Below are 17,760 nucleotides of genomic sequence, written 5' to 3'. Positions count from 1 at the left end.
GCTTGGACAGTCTCGGTCGTTGTGTCCTTGGGCAAGACACCACCCGTTGCCTACTGGTGGTGGTCAGAGGGCCCGGTGGCGCCAGTGTCCGGCAGCCTCGCCTCTGTCAGTGCGCCCCAGGGTGGCTGTGGCTACAATGTAGCTTGCCATCACCAGTGTGTGAATGGATGGATGACTGGATGTGTAAAGCGCTTTGGGGTCCTTAGGGATTAATAGGGCGCTATACAAAATACAGGCCATTTACCATTTTTTGGTCATCACCTCCACAGTAAGCTGAAGTTTTCCTTTTTACTCCTTCCATCATTCAGTGATGCATCAGTAGCTTTAATATATTTTATTTATTGCCCTACATGTGTTTAGAAGACCTGTTTTTAACCTCGCTTAATGACTTTGAGGTCTGTTCAGTGATACAGTGGCTTGTCCTCTCTCTCTTTCTCCAGAGACCATCACAGCCCTGTTTAAAACCCGCTTCCGATTAGACTTTCCCTTTGACCTCCAGGAGCTTCCTGCCTTCGCTGTCATTGGGTAAGTTGGTTAAGATGCTGAAGTTAGTTTCAATTCAATTCAGTTCAATTTTATTTATATAGCGCCAAATCACAACAGCAGTTGCCTAAAGGCGCTTTATATTGCACAGTAGATACAGAGAAAAACCCAACAATCATATGACCCCCTATGAGCAAGCACTTTGGCGACAGTGGGAAGGAAAAACTCCCTTTTAACAGGAAGAAACCTCCGGCAGAACCAGGCTCAGGGAGGGGCGGGGCCATCTGCTGCGACCGGTTGGGGTGAGAGAAGGAAGACAGGATAAAAGACATGCTGTGGAAGAGAGACAGAGAGTTTAACAAAAACAACAACAACTCATCAAATATACATTACCCAGCAGGTCCATACTGTAAATAAGACCAAGCCTAAATGAATAAAAAGCTGATTGTCAACCAATATTAGTAAGAAAATGGAAACTAGCTTGTTTCGCAAAGAAAATTCAAATAAATTCATCCACTCTGAGTCAGTTTTTTGTCCACCTGGTTGCTCTGACAGGTATTCCCATTTATTATGATTGCCTCATAAATTCAGACATTATTCAGGAGATCCACTTACTGTAGCTTGTGAAGGTGTTACCTCGGGGTGGACTGCGTGAGTCACCTAACATGGATTATTCAGCTTGCAACAGTTGCCAGCGCACTGAGGGACGTCTTATTTTATCCTGTCCTAGCCTGAGGGCTCTTCTGTGCCTGTGAAAGAGACCACGGGCTCCTAGATGGAGAGTTTGGAGGGGGTGCTCTTGCTCCATACTCTGTCCTTCTTTTTCAGATGAAAGCGTGTGCCTGTGTGTAACTTGTATAACTTAACTTGAGAAGACAATCCCTCTCTTTCTTTTTTTCTTTTTTTTTTTGGGGGGGGGGGGGGGTCGTCTTGTTCTTCATCCTTCGGGGTTTTTTTTTTTTCATATTTAGTCTTTTTTGTTTTTTTGGTCCAGAGGCATTAACACCCACCACTGCATCAGTGGCTTGCACATACAGTACACTGTCTCCAGAGAAGGCAGCAGAGTGCTTAGTTCTAGTTTTACACTGTGTGAGTCTGTATGTGCGCACTGGCAGATTTGTGTGTGTGTGCATGCCGGTGCATCGTTGTAGTTTCCATCTTCCCCTGCCAGTAGCTGTCAAGCACGGAAAGTCGGTCAGTGTCTCAGTCAACTAGGGCAGGAAGAGTTTGGTGTGTGCTACATGCTGCCAAGGGCATGTCTTTGAAGAGTCACACACTACTCTACTTACTGTTTACAGTTTACTGTTTTAGGAGGGAGAGGGTCACCTCAACATGTGAAGGCTGCACATGTATATGTGTCCATAATGTGTGTACCTGGACTTTTTGTAGGCCAACAAGACGGTGATTACTTTTATTATAAACTATTCTGCTGACGACTTCCTCCAATGAGCAACAGAAAATCAGAAAATAAAAAAAATTGTCGAAAATGGATTCGTTTTCCCAAAAATGTACAATGAAAATGTGAGATTATATTTTAAAAAATGAGTGATATGTCATTTACATTTCAGAAATTTTCTTGTAATCGGCACAAAAGCCTAACCAGAGAAACAATTAATGGATTTGTTGACAAACAGCCAATTAGGCAAATTATTTATAAAGCAAATTGTTGCAATTTTTTTTCTGGTGTTGCAGACTAAAAAATCCAAAATTAGGAGAAGTGAATAACTCAATAAATAAAAATACAGTTGAAATTAACAGAAAAAAATTCAAAGATGCATATCAGTAGAACTCATCATTAACCATTATTATGAAAGTAAGTAATACTGACAGGCTCCATTATTTTCCACCTTCTCTAACATTACTTGAATGTGGGCCTTCATTTTAAAGTACAGGGTGGGCCATTTATATGGATACACCGTAATAACATGGGAATGGTTGGTGATATTAAAGTCCTGTTTGTGGCACATTAGTATATGTGAGGGGGCAAACTCCTCAAGATGGGTGGTGACCATGGTGGCCATTTAGAAGTCGGCCATCTTGGATACAACTTTTGTTTTTTCAATAAGAGGGACATGTGACACATCAAACTTATTGGTAATGTCACAAGAAAAAAGAAAACAATGGTGTGCTTGATTTCAACGTAACTTTATTCTTTCAAGAGTTATTTACAAGTTTCTGACCACTTATAAAATGTGTTCAATGTGCTGCCCATTGTGTTGGATTGTCAATGCAACCCTCTTCTCCCACTCTTCACACACTGATAGCAACACCGCAAGAGAAAAGCCACCACAGGCATCCATTATCCGTAGTTTCAGGTGCTGCACATCTCGTATCTTCACACCATAGACAATTGCCTTCAGATGACCCCAAAGATAAAAGTCTAAGGGGGTCAGATCGGGAGACCTTGGGGGCCATTCAACTGGCCCACGACGACCAATCCACTTTCCAGGAAACTGTTCATCTAGGAATGCTCGGACCTGGCACCCATAATGTGGTGGTGCACCATCTTGCTGGAAAAACTCAGGGAACGTGCCAGCTTCAGTGCATAAAGAGGGAAACAAATCATCATGTAGCAATTTCAAATATCCAGTGGCCTTGAGGTTTCCATTGATGAAGAATGGACCCACTATCGTTGTACCCCATATACCACACCAAACCATCACTTTTGTTGTTCCAACAGTCTTGGAGGGAATCCATCCAATGTGGGTTAGTGTCAGACCAATAGCGATGGTTTTGTTTGTTAACTTCACCATTCACATAAAAGTTTGCTTCATCACTGAACAAAATCTTCTGCGTGAACTGAGGGTCCTGTTCCAATTTTTGTTTTGCCCATTCTGCAAATTCTGTGCACCGATCTGGGTCATCCTCGTTGAGATGCTGCAGTAGCTGGAGTTTGTAAGGGTGCCATTTGTGAGTAGCTAATATCCGCCGAAGGGATGTTCGACTAATTCCACTCTCCAGTGACATGCGGCGAGTGCTACGCTGTGGGCTCTTGCTGAATGAAGCTAGGACAGCCACTGATGTTTCTTCATTAGTGACAGTTTTCTTGCATCCACATTTTGGCAAATCCAACACTGAACCAGTTTCACAAAACTTAGCAAGCAGTTTGCTAACTGTAGCATGGGAGATGGGTGGTCTCATAGGGTGTCTTGCATTGAAATCTGCTGCAATGACCCGGTTACTGCGTTCACCAGATATCAACACAATTTTGATCCGCTCCTCACGTGTTAACCTCTTCAACATGTCAATGGTTGTGAACAAAGAGAAATTTGTAAATAACTCATGAAAGAATAAAGTTACGTTGAAACCAAGCACACCATTGTTTTTCTTGTGACATTACCAATAAGTTTGATGTGTCACATGGCCCTCTTCCTATTGAAAAAGCAAAAGTTGCATCCAAGATGGCCGATATCTAAATGGCCACCATGGTCACCACCCATCTTGAGGCGTTTTCCCCCTCACATATACTAATGTGCCACAAACAGGACTTTAATATCACCAACCATTCCCATGTTATTACGGTGTATCCATATAAATGGCCCACCCTGTATATTGTATCTTAACTTATTTTACTTGTAAGGATCAGTCAACCAATGAGTGCAGCGTTTCCCCTGTGTGACAGCTGACTCATTTGCATGATGAAGTAAAGTTGTCTACAATAATAACTGAAAAATTAAGTAAAAGAATTGAATATGGAAGGAATGTAGAATGAAAATGCATTGAATGAATGGGTATCTCTGCAAATGTATATAAATACAGAAAAACCTTTCATAAATGAAGGTCCTGTATTTATTTATTTTTTGTTATTTTTAATTCACTTAATGCTACGTTAATTTATTGAGTCATTTGATGTGTTCATTTTATTTCTTTTTCTTTTTCGGTCGTCTGTACACCATCGCCTGATCATAGCTTTAACACTTTCTTGTCCTCAAATGGTACACTCACCCTTGTTTTAATCATGAGCACAAGCCCAGATTCCAACACTTAACCCACACCCAAACACACACACACACAGAGGACACCGGTTTTTTTTGTTTTTTTACGTGTACCATACAAAGCGCATGAAAAGGTAAATGTGCTGCGTTTTCCTCAGCTGTGCCAAAGAGGCAAAGACTCATCATCCTGTTCATTATTTATTCAAAGGTATTTGATGGAATTAATAATGCAAGAGGATAAATTTATAAGCATTAGGTTGTCTGCGTAGCTGTCTGAGTCTATTCTTTCCCGCCACCTTTTCTCTGCTTTCTTTTGCTCTCACTCCCATAAAGAGGACTCCCACCAAGCTTCTAAATGCGCGCTTATATAAACCTCTTTTTCCGCTTTGTCTGAGACTCCCCCACAAATCCCCATCTGACAGTGTTCTCGCTCTTTTATTCCTACTGTCTCATGCCTCTGACTCCCTGTTCATTTTTTTCCATGCTCGTCTTTATTTCTCTCTGTCTACAGTATATGCCTCCCACATGTTTTGTGTACTTTCTCTTTTTTCCTCCATTCCCATATTTCTTTGTTTTCCTGTTCCCCACAACTTTACAGAATTACATTTGCACTTATTACCAGCAACCACCTCCAGTCGATTAGAAACTCATTACATTTTCATTGTTTTTATTGTAGCCAAATGCACTGGGGACACCCTATGGAGGTGGATCAAGTGAGAAAAATGTTGCACTCGATGCGTTGATGCTTTGCTTTGTTTACACTTTATTTAAATTTATTCCATTCTGTTTTGATTTGATGCATTATACCGGGTGAGGAAAGGGAAAAAAATGAGTCCTGCTTGTTTTCTCTGTCTGCAGTATTGCCAGTGGTTTCGGTGGGGCTTTGTTTGTCTACCTGAACCGACTCATTGTCCAGTTCATGAGGAAACAGAAGGTCATCAACAAATTTCTAATGAAAAAGTAAGTATAATCACCTTAATAAAGCAATGGGTGCATACAAAGTACATACCAGAAAGAATATTCACTGCATTTTCTCAAGTGATATAGTAACATCTGATCGTTTTTTTTTTTTCTATGCAAAGCAGAAAGCATGGTGCATTGTTACTTTAAACTGGTGTCAACTGTCAGGATAACATTGTACAATAACCATCAGTTGATTAAATTTTAGTTAATAGTTTTTACAATTGGCCAAAGTAATGCAGAAATAGTGTTTGATAATTGGTTAATACTGTAATTGCTTTGTAGTACTGTGTGGTTGGTTTATTTGAAATTGCAACTTTAATGAAAGTTGCAATTCCATGACCCTCTGGGAATGAGAATAAATGAATGTGCTCAAAACGACAATAACAATCTCCCGTTCCACCACAAACTTACTAAAGCTGCTTAGCAGAAATCGAGAGTCATCATACCAGGCAGTGTTTTTCCATTCTTCTGTAGTTCAATTTTGGAGAGCCTGTGTGAACTGTAGCCTCGGTTTCCTGTTCTTAGCTGACCAGAATGCTACCTGGTGTGGTCTTCTGCTTGCGCTAGGCCATCTGCTGTTTCTCTGCAAACCTTGGTTGTAAACAGTTGACAGGTGACTTCCTATGAACTCAGAGTTCATCAATGAACCAGATTCACAGAGAGAACTGCTGCTTGGTGGATAATATAAACTCTAGAGATCATTTTGTGGGCAAGTCTCACTACTTTAAATGAGTTGCTCAGGTCATTTGGCACCAACATTCATGCCATTCAAAGTCACTTATATCGCCTTTCTTCACCATTCTGGTGCTCAATTTAAACTTCAGCAGGTCGTCTTGAGCATGCCTACATACTGCTATGTGATTATCTCACCCTAAAAAAAACTGTCAGAAGTTTATAAATGGGTATTAGGTGCTGATTATAATTAGATTTTTTGTTAATAGTACCTGTCCACTACTGAATTAATAAAATAAAAAAAATAAAATGAGCACATCGTGTAACATTGCATCCAGCGGAGTGTGAATGGTAGCTAGAAAGCACTTAACAGCATAGAAGACAGTGAATAGGTGAATGTGGCATCTTGTACAGAGCACTTTGAGTACTCCTGGAGAGTAGAAAGCACTATATAAGAATCAGTCCTTTTACTTGTAAAAGCCAAGTTCAGATTAGGAATTTTCAGGGTTTGTAATATTAAACTAAGTTTATGTAGCATCAGATGTCAGACAAAATAGCAGAAATGCTCTTTTTTTTCTTCATTTGGGAGTGTTATGATGTACGTGATTATTATGGACAAATGAGAGCAGCTTATTTGATTTGTAACTTTATTTTTTCTTTTTTAACCCTGTAAGATCTCAACCATGAAATCATTGCCAGAAAATTAAATTTTTTTGAAAATGGAGCTTTTATTGAACCTTAAATCTTTTTAAAATAAATTAAACATTAATTTGCACATATTAGCTTTAATTTGAACCATATTTTTACAATTTTAAATTTTAATAAATTGTGCCATTAACCTACTAGGACCTGGCGTCCACATATGTGGACATCACATTTGGGTTATTTAGACCAAAATACTCAATTTTGCACTACAAGGGCCTGATATCCACTTACGAGGACATTATACTGCAACTGTTCTATCAAAATTTTAAACGAATGCGGCTCTCATTTTTCATAGAAACAAAAATCAGGTTAAAAAAAAAATCTGGTAATTCTTGGTTTTTACATTAATCGGGTCCCAATCAGCCCAAATATCAAAGAGAAATTAAAAAGGCATGCCGTGGAAGAGTTCGGGTCTTAGGAGGTTAATTTCGCTTCTTTCAGGGGGCAAAAAATCTCACTATATAAAAGTCTCAAAAACTCATGTATCGAAGATGATACATGATTGGATTAAAAGGGATAACGAAATCCTACAAAAGACCTAGAAGATTTACTCTTTCACATGACACTGAAAGCTGAACAGAGACCTGCTCAGTAGCCGCAATAAAATCTGTTCCTCCGACAGGATGCTGTAAAACAAAAGGTTAAACATTGTTTAAACAATATTGGGATAAATAGCGTTAATTGAGTTGTCTGAAGCGGTGCTAACAGGAATGTCGTCATGTACTCACAAATGTGCAGACTTTATATAATCAAAGAAAACACGGCTTTATCACCAAGCCTATTTAAGTGTCACACATCGATTGTGCCTGCTTTTTTAAATCTCTTTTACTGTTTCTCTCCTTGTCTTTCTTCCTCTTTTAGACGTCTGCTGTATCCAGCACTGGTCACTTTAGTCCTTTCTACCCTCACATTTCCTCCTGGCTTTGGACAGTTTATGGCTGGAAAAGTACGTTCCCCAATTTCATTCAACATATATTATTTTTATTACATATACTCAACACCCTGCAACTATTACAGTGGATGTAAAAGAAAGCCTGGGGCATTGTGGACCATTATGGTATGATATTGTATTATATTTAAAATTTATGTTATGCGTCCACTGCATTTTTTGTGTCGTAATTTATGTGCAGTAAGTGTCACTGTGCAGGCCCTGAGTGCATTCAGATGTATCCATCTAACCATGATTTTCATGTCTCACTGTGTTTGTGAGCCAACTTAGATCATTAAATAACAACTTTATTACCATTCATGTCAGGGTGTAGTTGTTTTTTAATGTGTGCAGCGCAGGTTCAGATGTGTTTGTGTGTCACCTGTGTACCCTGGAGGATCGGATGAGCATACTGTCTTTTTGCTCCTGCGATGACTCACAAGTGTGTGCTTGTGGCTTCTCTCCAATATCACTCACTTCATCTGTCTTAATTATCAGTATTAGAAAGGGAATAGCCTCTGCATCAGAGGATGTTGCACACACACCGACAGTACACACACATGCGCTGTCGCTTGGTCTTGGCCGCTAATGAGACAGTGAGTCAGGCCTGTATGGCTCTAAATCTGCCCACACTGGCCCACTCCTCTTTGGAGCACACACTCAAAATTGTGTATCTTAGTCTTACTCACAACCTCTTCTTTGGTGAGCTTTGTGGATGTGGGCAGCGTTATCCCCCACCAGTGTTCACCGTCAGTTTTAAAAAGCTGCAGCTCACTTTGTGCTTTTATACTCAATGCCTGCAATACTGAAAAAGTTGGAATACTTTGCAAAATGGAGAGCTCTCCAGATTCTCTAAATCTTTTGATTTTATGTACCACTGATCAATACTTTATGAAACCATAAATTGACTTCTTCACTTTTAAGTACAAGTCTTATTCACCCAGAGACCCACATATTCATAAGGTGCTATTATCTATAGCTAAGCACCTTCACACTTCACCATCTCACCCAAGGATGCATCAGCATCCTTTTGCTGACTGCTGAACCTCTGCCCATCTTCACTTCAGAGAAACGCTGCCTTTTTGAAATGCTCTTTTTATACCCAGTCATGTTGCTGACCTTTTTTTTTTTTTTTTTTTTTTTTTTTTGCTGACCTGTTGCCAAGTAACCTCATTAATTGCACATTTTTCCTCCAGCTGTTTCTTTTTAATACCTCTTAAAAAGAGGTATTAAGAAGAGAAATGGGTAATGATTTTGATTTTAGCACAAAATTCTAGGCGCATGTGACCAAAGTTTTCTCTTTCATTATCACTTTTTAGATAATGATTTATTTAATTTATTTAGATTTATGCAAAATGCAAAGAACAAAAAAAAAAGGTGATAGTGCATGAGAAATCATGGCAAGGGTTTTTTACTGACCTAGTGATTGTTTATGTGCATTGTATCTGTGAGTGTCTGTGACCATCCTCCAACTTGGCCTGTTTTTCTTTTTTTTCCCCTGTTTTAAGTTTTTTTAATGAATCTTAATCTGAATAAAGCATGTTGATTGGTTTGCAGCTGACTCAGAAAGAGGCTTTGGTGACATTACTGGACAACCGAACCTGGGCCAAACAGGGCATCGCCGAGGAGTTCGACTACATTGGAAATGCACAAGCCTGGAGGCACCCGCAAGTCAACGTCTTTGTCACGCTGGTCCTCTTCATTGTAATGAAGGTAGGAAGAGCAAAAAATTATAAAAAAGACTCTGGAGTTTTTAATGTAATATGTTTTCAGTTGTTTGCAATTTTTTAATGTGAAAACTAAATTTATCACAGTTGTTAGACTCTGTTGGCTCTTTCTGGTTGCTTCCCTTCCTTTGCTGGACTCTTTAGTTTCTCTCTGAATTGAAGCATGTATGTTGGCACAGTGAGTAAATCCCATACATGCATGACAGGATGCACTGCATTATAAATCCAACGAGTGTTCACCCTTTTATTTAACACTAGAGCTGAGCTAATAGGCCAAATAGAACAGATCACATCTCTTCTTCTCACTGGTGAAGAACAAAGGGAGACCATGTTAAATTAAAAAATGTTGTCTGTCTTCCCCCTCAGTGTCTTATAGTTACAGTGTGTTTTCCCAGGAGGCCATTAAAAGTTTTGTGTCACTTTGATGCTGTATCAGTGAGCGAAAGGACTGATTGAAGAGGATTCAGCAGTCGGCTACAAGAATAAAGTCACATCCCTATGTCTTCTGACTTTATGTAGAAGACATAAAGATGGACAGATTCCAAAAAGTAAAGCTAAACTGTGGCTATAAATAGAACTTCTCATCCTATAGATGTAAGAAATTGACCCTCAGCTTCAGTAAACACTTTCCTGGTGAGTTCAGGAAATGGGCCTTATTGGCGTCCTCCGTGATTGGTTAATTATTCCACTTGCAACTGGTGCCCTTCTGTTGATACATGTAGAAAACACAGAATGATATTTAACTGAACCTACAGCTCAGACCATTTTGACGATCCCTGGTCCAGCTCTTTGAGTCAGGGTGGAACCGATGTCCATATGTTTGTTCAGTACATTCGGTGCTCTCTGGGTTTGCCGTTGTTCTAGCACATCCACTGTTCTGATTGTCCCATAGATTTAATTTTAAGTGACTCATGTTGCAGCAAAGAGGTGTGGAAAAAATGCAACACCCATCTCTAGAAAAATGTATATTTAAAAAAAAAAAAAGGTTTTACTGAGATGACATATGTAGACAAAGTACCAGTTCTTGAACTTGGCTCAACTCCTAAGTTTGAGAGAGGGCCGAGTGTGGTGGAATGAAGGTTCTGCACTCCTGGCCTCTATGAACTCAAGAAGCTGAACAGTTAGTGTGTATTCATTTATCTCCTTTACCGCCCATTCTCCTGTTTTTTTTTTCTAGTGCTCAGTAACAAGAAAAAACAGAAATGAGTTTGGTCGTTCTGTGCTCCACCATCCTGCCTGTTTAAGAACACAGGGCCGCTTGTCTGGCTTTTTATGTAACCTCTACTTATTGGGCTGCACTGCTCAGCTGAAATGAAATGTCCTTTTCCAATACAAAAACACTGAGTGTGTTGTGGGCTTCATACAGCAAGTAGACTTCACACAGAAGTAGGAGTGGGTGCCAAGTAGAGTGGAGTTGAGTAATGTGTAGGGGAGTATATGAGAGGGTGCCTGCGAGGGGGATTTGGGGGGACTTTTTTTAAATGTAGCTTTTTAAATCTGAATAGCTGTTACTGTACATGACATGAGTCTATTCACAGCAAAGCTACACAGCTGTGCAATCCACTGGGGAGGTCAATAATAACACACAATATTAAAAAAGAAACAGAAAGTTGCCTTCCTAAACAACAGAAACAAAAAACACCCCGAAAATCAGGGAAGTACTGAGGAGCAGTGTTGGTCAAGTTATTTGAAAAAAGTAATCAGTAACTAATTACTGATTACTTCCCCCAAAAAGTAATCCCGTTACTTTACTGATTACTTATTTTCAAAAGTAATTAATTACTTAGTTACTTTTTAAAAACACGATTTACAACCTGAATAGGTGATAAAGTGATAGATCTTTCATCCCAATTCTACTTTTTCTGCATAATTCATCATACAAAATGTAATCAAATGGAAAAGTCTTTTTTTTAAAACTTGTTTTATCAGTTTTAATCTTTTAACTTTATGCATCAAGCAAAAATTAAATTATATGCACCATTCTCTGACTTGAAGAAATTAGTTTAATATTTAAACCTATTTTCTGCACATTCCAGCACATAAAATAAAATATTTTTTGTGTTTACACTCAGTCTTTCAAATAATTGCAAGTAAAACACAGCAGAAAATAAATAAAGTCAAAGACTAGCGGTCCTGTTGCTCTATTTTCACCTGTAAAGCAGGAGTGGCGCAGGCGGAGGTGTGCTCTGGTGCAGGTGTGCTGCAGCGGTCAGTTGAAGAATCCGCGAGTTTCTCTGTGAATTTCCCATTACGTCATAGAGCACTCTGTGCTTGTTTAGGGGTTTTTTCGGTGTAAAAAGAAGTTTTCTTCCCACGCACAACGGACGCTAATGTTTTTGTCACTTTTTATGGAGTCAAACTCAAAGTAAGGTCAGTACTTCCACGCTTTAAACGCTGCACGCTCATACTCTCTCCGCACTCAATATATGATCCATTGTTGATCTGCACACAGCTGTTGTCACGAATGTCGCACTCGCTTACGTCACTGTCATGAGACATTCTAGCAAAAAAATCACGGTTTTAGTAACGCAGTAACGCAGCGTTCCTACGGGAAAGTAACGGTAATCTAATTACCGTTTTTGCAATAGTAATCCCTTACTTTACTCGTTACTTGAAAAAAGTAATCGGATTACAGTAACGCATTACAAGTAACGCGTTACTGCCCATCTCTGCTGAGGAGTCATGTGACTTTACCTGGTACCTGGCTCAGGTGGAGGTAGATAATTAACAAAGCATTAACACACTTTAGATAATAACACTGGACATTAGCCACACATTAGTGAAGTCTAATTTTATATCGATGACCATTTCAGAGCGTCATTTAACAACTCCTGCTTCTCTGTGTAAATGAAACTGATATGCAATTAAACATCCTTAAATATCAGTGCAATATAAGAAGCTGTCTATTTATAGACTTTGCAGTTTGACAGCTGTGTGAACATTATTATAATAACCATTATCCACAAAATGTTAAATCCAGCTCATGTTACATATTAGAATAATGAACTTTAAATTGTTTGTGTACTTCTCTAAACATAAAAATATAATGTATTTTTAATATATGTTTTTTTTATTTATATATTCATAATGGGCCACATTCTTTTGCCTTGGGAGGTCTGGAGGCTAACTTGGCTATCATAGGGCAAAAAGTGGAGCACCCCCTGGGCAAGTCACCAGTCTGTTTTAGAGTTTTTCAGCATTGTCGATTAAACATTGACAATATTAATTATTGTTCAGTTAACCTGAGATATTGTGAAAGTTACCCAGAAATGTTTATTTTTGGTATTAGGAATATTTTTTTCTTTTTTAAAAGGCTGAAGAAAAAGCTTCCCCAGCCTATAATTTTCATGCACTCCGTAACTTGTGAGTCATTTTTGCTTTATGGAACTTTTACACCACTATTCAGACTATAACCATGTTGTTATGGTCACAAGTGCTCATCCTGCAGGTATTACCCTTATTTCAAAGTCTCTTTGCAGATACTTTATTATTTATTGATGCATCTGTTACGTTTCAGCACGCCTCTCTGTGTTTCAATGTTCTTCCACTATGAATCATCACTTTTTTTTTAATATTTCAAATCCTACAAATGGGTCCTTTGAAATTCATTGCCATAAAATCATCTAAATTAAACTCATAAAGTAAACAAATGGCCCTCTAGGCTTCCCTTTTGTCACAAAAACAAACACAAACTGCCCTTCATAAAATGGCAAAGTTGTGAAAGCTGAATTACAGCCAAGCGCATTGTCCTACAAAATTTGGTTAAAGACACTCGGTGAAACAGGAACCCAACACTTACCTGAGCTCCGGTGTCAAAGTTATGTAAGCAAAGAGATTGATGATGTGCACCATGTAACAGCAGTGCCAGAAACTGACTCACGATCATTGTTTCTCAACAGCATAATAGCAAATGTCTCTCACAGCTGTTTTTCTGGTCTCTGTGAACAAAGCACAGTCAAATCCCGATTTTGAATCAGTTTATAGAGTGAGTTTGATTCCGTTGTCTCTTGCTTAAAACCACTAACTTGTCTTATTCCTGTGTGTGTCTGTGTTTGTGTGTGTGTCAGATTCTGTCCTATTCAATTCAATTTCAATTCAATTTTATTTATATAGCGCCAAATCACAACAAATGTCGCCTCAAGGCTGCTATCCTTTATCAAAAGTCTTTCAGCATCATTCCTCTCAGCGTGACGTCCACCTCATGTGTAGGTGTGCCTATGCGCATCTTCTGGGCATGTATAAGGTTACCAAATATGCAGCATTTCCTGTAGGTCACATATAGGATAAGCATAACATGCACGCACACATGCGCACACATACACACACCAAAACATTTCTAACTAAATCACTCCCCTGCAAAATCTCATTGGGCATTTTAACATCTGTCTGTATGGATGCACACACTTGGTCTTCCTTTTACACACAATTACAGTCCATACATCCACACCAGAACATAATACAACACTTGCGCACACACAACATTCAAAGTGAGACTGTAATGGCTCTGTCTAATTACAGCCTTTGGTTTTACTGGATTCAGCCTGGTGACTTTCAAAGGAGAGATTGCTCCCTCTCCCTCTCCCGCTCTGTAATGAAGGGTTCTTTTATTCAACTTGGCAGCCATCTTGTCTCGTTGCGTCTTTTCATGTCGAAACTTCAGGAAGACCGAATTCAGCAGCTGAACTTCTGAAAGCCAAGGTGCCGATAAAATGTTTAGTGTCAGACAGTTCCAGCAGCTGGTCAGCCGGTGAAGCTGCTGTATGTGTATCTGAATCATGCAGATCAGTACAAGACAAGACAGGAAGTTAAAGAAAGTTCCTCAAGAAAAGGCTGAATTGCTGTTGTTGTGAGGTGCAGTGCTGATAACATTCAAGTCTCTCTCTCACTCTCTCTCTCTCTCTCTCACTCACACACACACACACAAATGCTTTGTAGTTAAATGCTATTTTTAGTGGTGTGCAATTATGCACATCAACAGCTCTCAGGAAGAGATGAGTTTATTAATATAGGTATGTGTCCTCCAGCCTGCGCGAGTCCTTTGTTATCTGTTGGTGTGTGTGCGTCAGTGACAGAGAGCTGGCGGGACTGTAATTGGAGTGGGAATAGAAGAAGGGCCCCCGAGGGTCCCATGAGGCCCCTGGGCGACAGACTGTCCTCTGAATGTGACACACACATGCAAGCACAGAGGGCTCCCAGATGACTGACAAATTAGAGTATAAATGTCCTGGATAGTGCGTCATAACTGATACCCTTGACTTGACTATCCTTCACTCTGTCTGCCTGCTCCTGTTCTCCTGATTTCATTGTTTTCCATCATTTAGTCAAAGAAACATCAATCAAAATCGGTCTCAACACAAGGTGCAAGAATTGTGAGTCTTGTGCTCTTATGAATAGATATATAACTTAATTTAATCAGGGGGAACCAACTGGGACCAAAGCTTGGGTTGGCTGTACTTTACTAGCAGTTATTTACTCAAGGACAAAAAAACTGAAGGTGTGACCTGATGTAGTCTGTTCCACCTTTAAGGCGGATCAGTGGATTTTGTATTGAGTATAAGGTATTATCACAATATGTAACTGCAATGTGTAACTTTTTCAAATTACTATGCAAGTTACAGACACCTTTCAGTTTCAAGTTACCCAGAGCAAAGGTGGGGAATGAGTGGGGGCACATAAGAAACTGGGACTGAACAAGAAGCTGAACTCAGTTCTTTAAAAGCTTATTGGTGCGGCCCTCTACAACAGTTTCTTATGTGGCACATTAGAAAAGTTCATTTCCCAGTGTGACACCTAAAAGTGTGATTGATAGCAAGGAAAGTGGAAAAAACTTGCGAGGAAGGAAAACTGATCATTTTTGTGTGGAACAAACCACAAATAACTGGCAAACGAATAAAAACCAGAAAAAACCCCGCCAACTGAAGAAAAACGAAGAAAAGCATTGTGGAAGCTACTCATTTCAGGCCAAGGAGGTAAACAGCCTTCTACCCAAGTGCATCACATGTGTGGAGCAGCTGACTAATCTTACTGGGGACACAGGCCAAAGAGGTGCTTGGAAACCCAACAACTCTTCTGAGAAAAGTGGGACAAACCTGGCATACAGTCTGAACCAGAGACACCATGACTGATTGAAAGTGCAACAAGGTAGTGCTAATGAAGCTTATAGCAAAGCAATAGATTATGTTTTCATTTTAGCTTCCTCTTTAGTGCACCATTGGCACAAAATATTCTAAAACTACTGAGGTTCTGTAATTCATAAATGGGATATCCAAGGGTTCTTGAAAATCCAAGTTTTAAAAGTGATGATGATTAGCATGGTATTAGTTTAAAAAATAATTTGGTAAAAAGGAAAAAAAAATCTAATTCTAAGAGAGCTATGACAGCATGCAGGGGCTTAATCGTGTTGGCAGCAAGAAACCTAATTATTTAAAGCTTCTTATGCAGCTCCTCAGCATGAGTTGTAATAGCAACTTGATCATCTAACCAGATATGCAGGTGCAAGATGGGAAGGCTTTTATTTGAGCCCCTTATTTGACTGAAAGGGAAATGTAGAGGGTTTTTTCATGTGGGATCTGGTAGAGAGTATGTTATTACTCTTCTCTAGCTTCAGAGAGAGCTCAATTTTAATGAAAGCCTTCTGGAAAAAAAGAAAAATCAGATTTTAATTTTGGCAAAGCATTGTCAGTAGAGGTTCCAGATGGTAATAGCTATTACTAGTAAATGAAATACAGATATACAAGAGACTATCTAGTATGTCTGCTGCAATATGACCAAAATAACCATATGTGTCATATACAAATACATACATTTGTTTATTACACATACACTATACAATATATTTTGAAGTAGCTTTATGCAATATGTAATTGAAATGCTGACTTATAGGTTTAGTTGAAATTTGCACAAACCTTTTAGGAATTTTGGCCATTTTTATACAAAATCTCTTATTTTCAGAGGCTCAAAAGTTATTTGACAGTTTACTGACAGGTAGTTTCACAACTAGGTGAAACCCGTTCATTTGATATTTCATCAAATATGAAGCAGACATCTATCTAACTGACTTCTATTTGAAGTTGATTTCAGTAGTTCAATTTATAGATTGCCACTGTAATTTTAAATATCATCCCCCTAAGAAATGTCAACACAGTTGAGGGAGGCTGTCACTTGGCTACAAAAAAAACCTAAATAACCCAGTCAGAGAGAGAGAGCAAAAACTTTGGCAGTAGCCAAATCATCAATCTGGTAAATTGTTGAGAAAGAATGAATGCACTGGCCAGCAACACCAAAAGGCCTCAACAGTGTCTTTAGTAAGTAGGCATCATGCCAAAAATGAGCTCTTGCAAGAGCCACACAAACCCATATATAAGAAATACAAGAAAAGTTCTGTCTTTGGCCAGTTTTTGTGCATTTAGAATTTTTTTTTTTTCATGATCCAAGCTTGCAGCATCATGTAAAATCTGTTTGTCACCATGAACACTGTTTTACAGACTCAAAATGCCTAAAATACATTTAATTAATCTAGAATTGCTTTAAAAGGTTTGACAGAGCATTTTTATTCAACATGTAGTTATGTTTGTCATCTAATGTCAAAGTATTAGCTATGTTACAGTGAAAGGCAAAACATAAGTATGTCCTGAAAAGACAACCTTTGGGGGGTAGATGTCTATATTTGACGTTCTGGCCTACTTTTACACTTTACTGCTGATTCGGTTAATCGTTCATTTTCACATAAAGCCTATTACATCAGTGGCGTGATAACTAAGGCGCATTATTTTTTTTTAAAAGGCAGCTGTTCAGAATTTTGTTGAGCAAGCACAAAGCTAATATTATACACTGATTAAATCTCAGTTGCGTATATTAACAAATGATGCTTTCTCCTAAAATAGTATAGCCCTGAAGCAGCTTTAGAACTTTTAAGACTCATTAAAGCTACTGTCAAAATTCACAAGGTTCATTAAGAATTTTCTAATTGGATTTTAATAAGGAAAGATTTCATGCAAGTGGTTTCCTTGATCACTTGTTCCACTTGAATTTGCAGCGGTTTAAACCAATAACCCAAACAGTACCAGCTTGATTTTCAGGTCTTAAGATTGCTGCCTTCCACTGCTTATCAAAGTCCTCTTTCAGTTTGAGGTCAGAGATCCTCATAAATCTTCATGGTCGTGAACTACCTCTGCGAGATGTACATCTACTAGATTACGTTAGATTAGATTAGATGAAACATTAATGACTCCTTCAGGGGGAAGCGAGTCATTGCTTCAGCAAAGAATTGGATAGAGCAATAGATAAGAGGACATAAATAGTAATAGAGCAAATAAAGGGTAGAGGGATATGTTCGGAAATGCTAATG

General features: G+C 38.9%; 1 protein-coding gene across 4 annotated transcripts in view; it reads left to right on the top strand.

Moving 5' to 3' along the window:
* Positions 1 to 17,760, top strand: part of LOC146504500 (chloride channel protein 2-like) — a 217,965-nt gene that overhangs the window by 137,100 nt on the left and 63,105 nt on the right. For all 4 annotated transcript variants that reach the window (XM_085131423.1, XM_085131419.1, XM_085131421.1 and 1 more), the window contains 4 exons: positions 441 to 525; positions 5,277 to 5,378; positions 7,620 to 7,704; positions 9,244 to 9,399. In XM_085131423.1, the coding sequence (XP_084987549.1) occupies positions 441 to 525; positions 5,277 to 5,378; positions 7,620 to 7,704; positions 9,244 to 9,399 (428 nt within the window). The remainder of the gene's footprint in view (positions 1 to 440; positions 526 to 5,276; positions 5,379 to 7,619; positions 7,705 to 9,243; positions 9,400 to 17,760) is intronic.

The sequence above is a fragment of the Neolamprologus multifasciatus genome, chromosome 14, assembly GCF_963576455.1.
Source record: "Neolamprologus multifasciatus chromosome 14, fNeoMul1.2, whole genome shotgun sequence".
In the NCBI taxonomy this organism is placed as follows: Eukaryota; Metazoa; Chordata; class Actinopteri; order Cichliformes; family Cichlidae; genus Neolamprologus; species Neolamprologus multifasciatus.
Note: the sequence above shows the minus strand (reverse complement) of the source record. Positions and strands in the feature narration are given on the sequence as shown.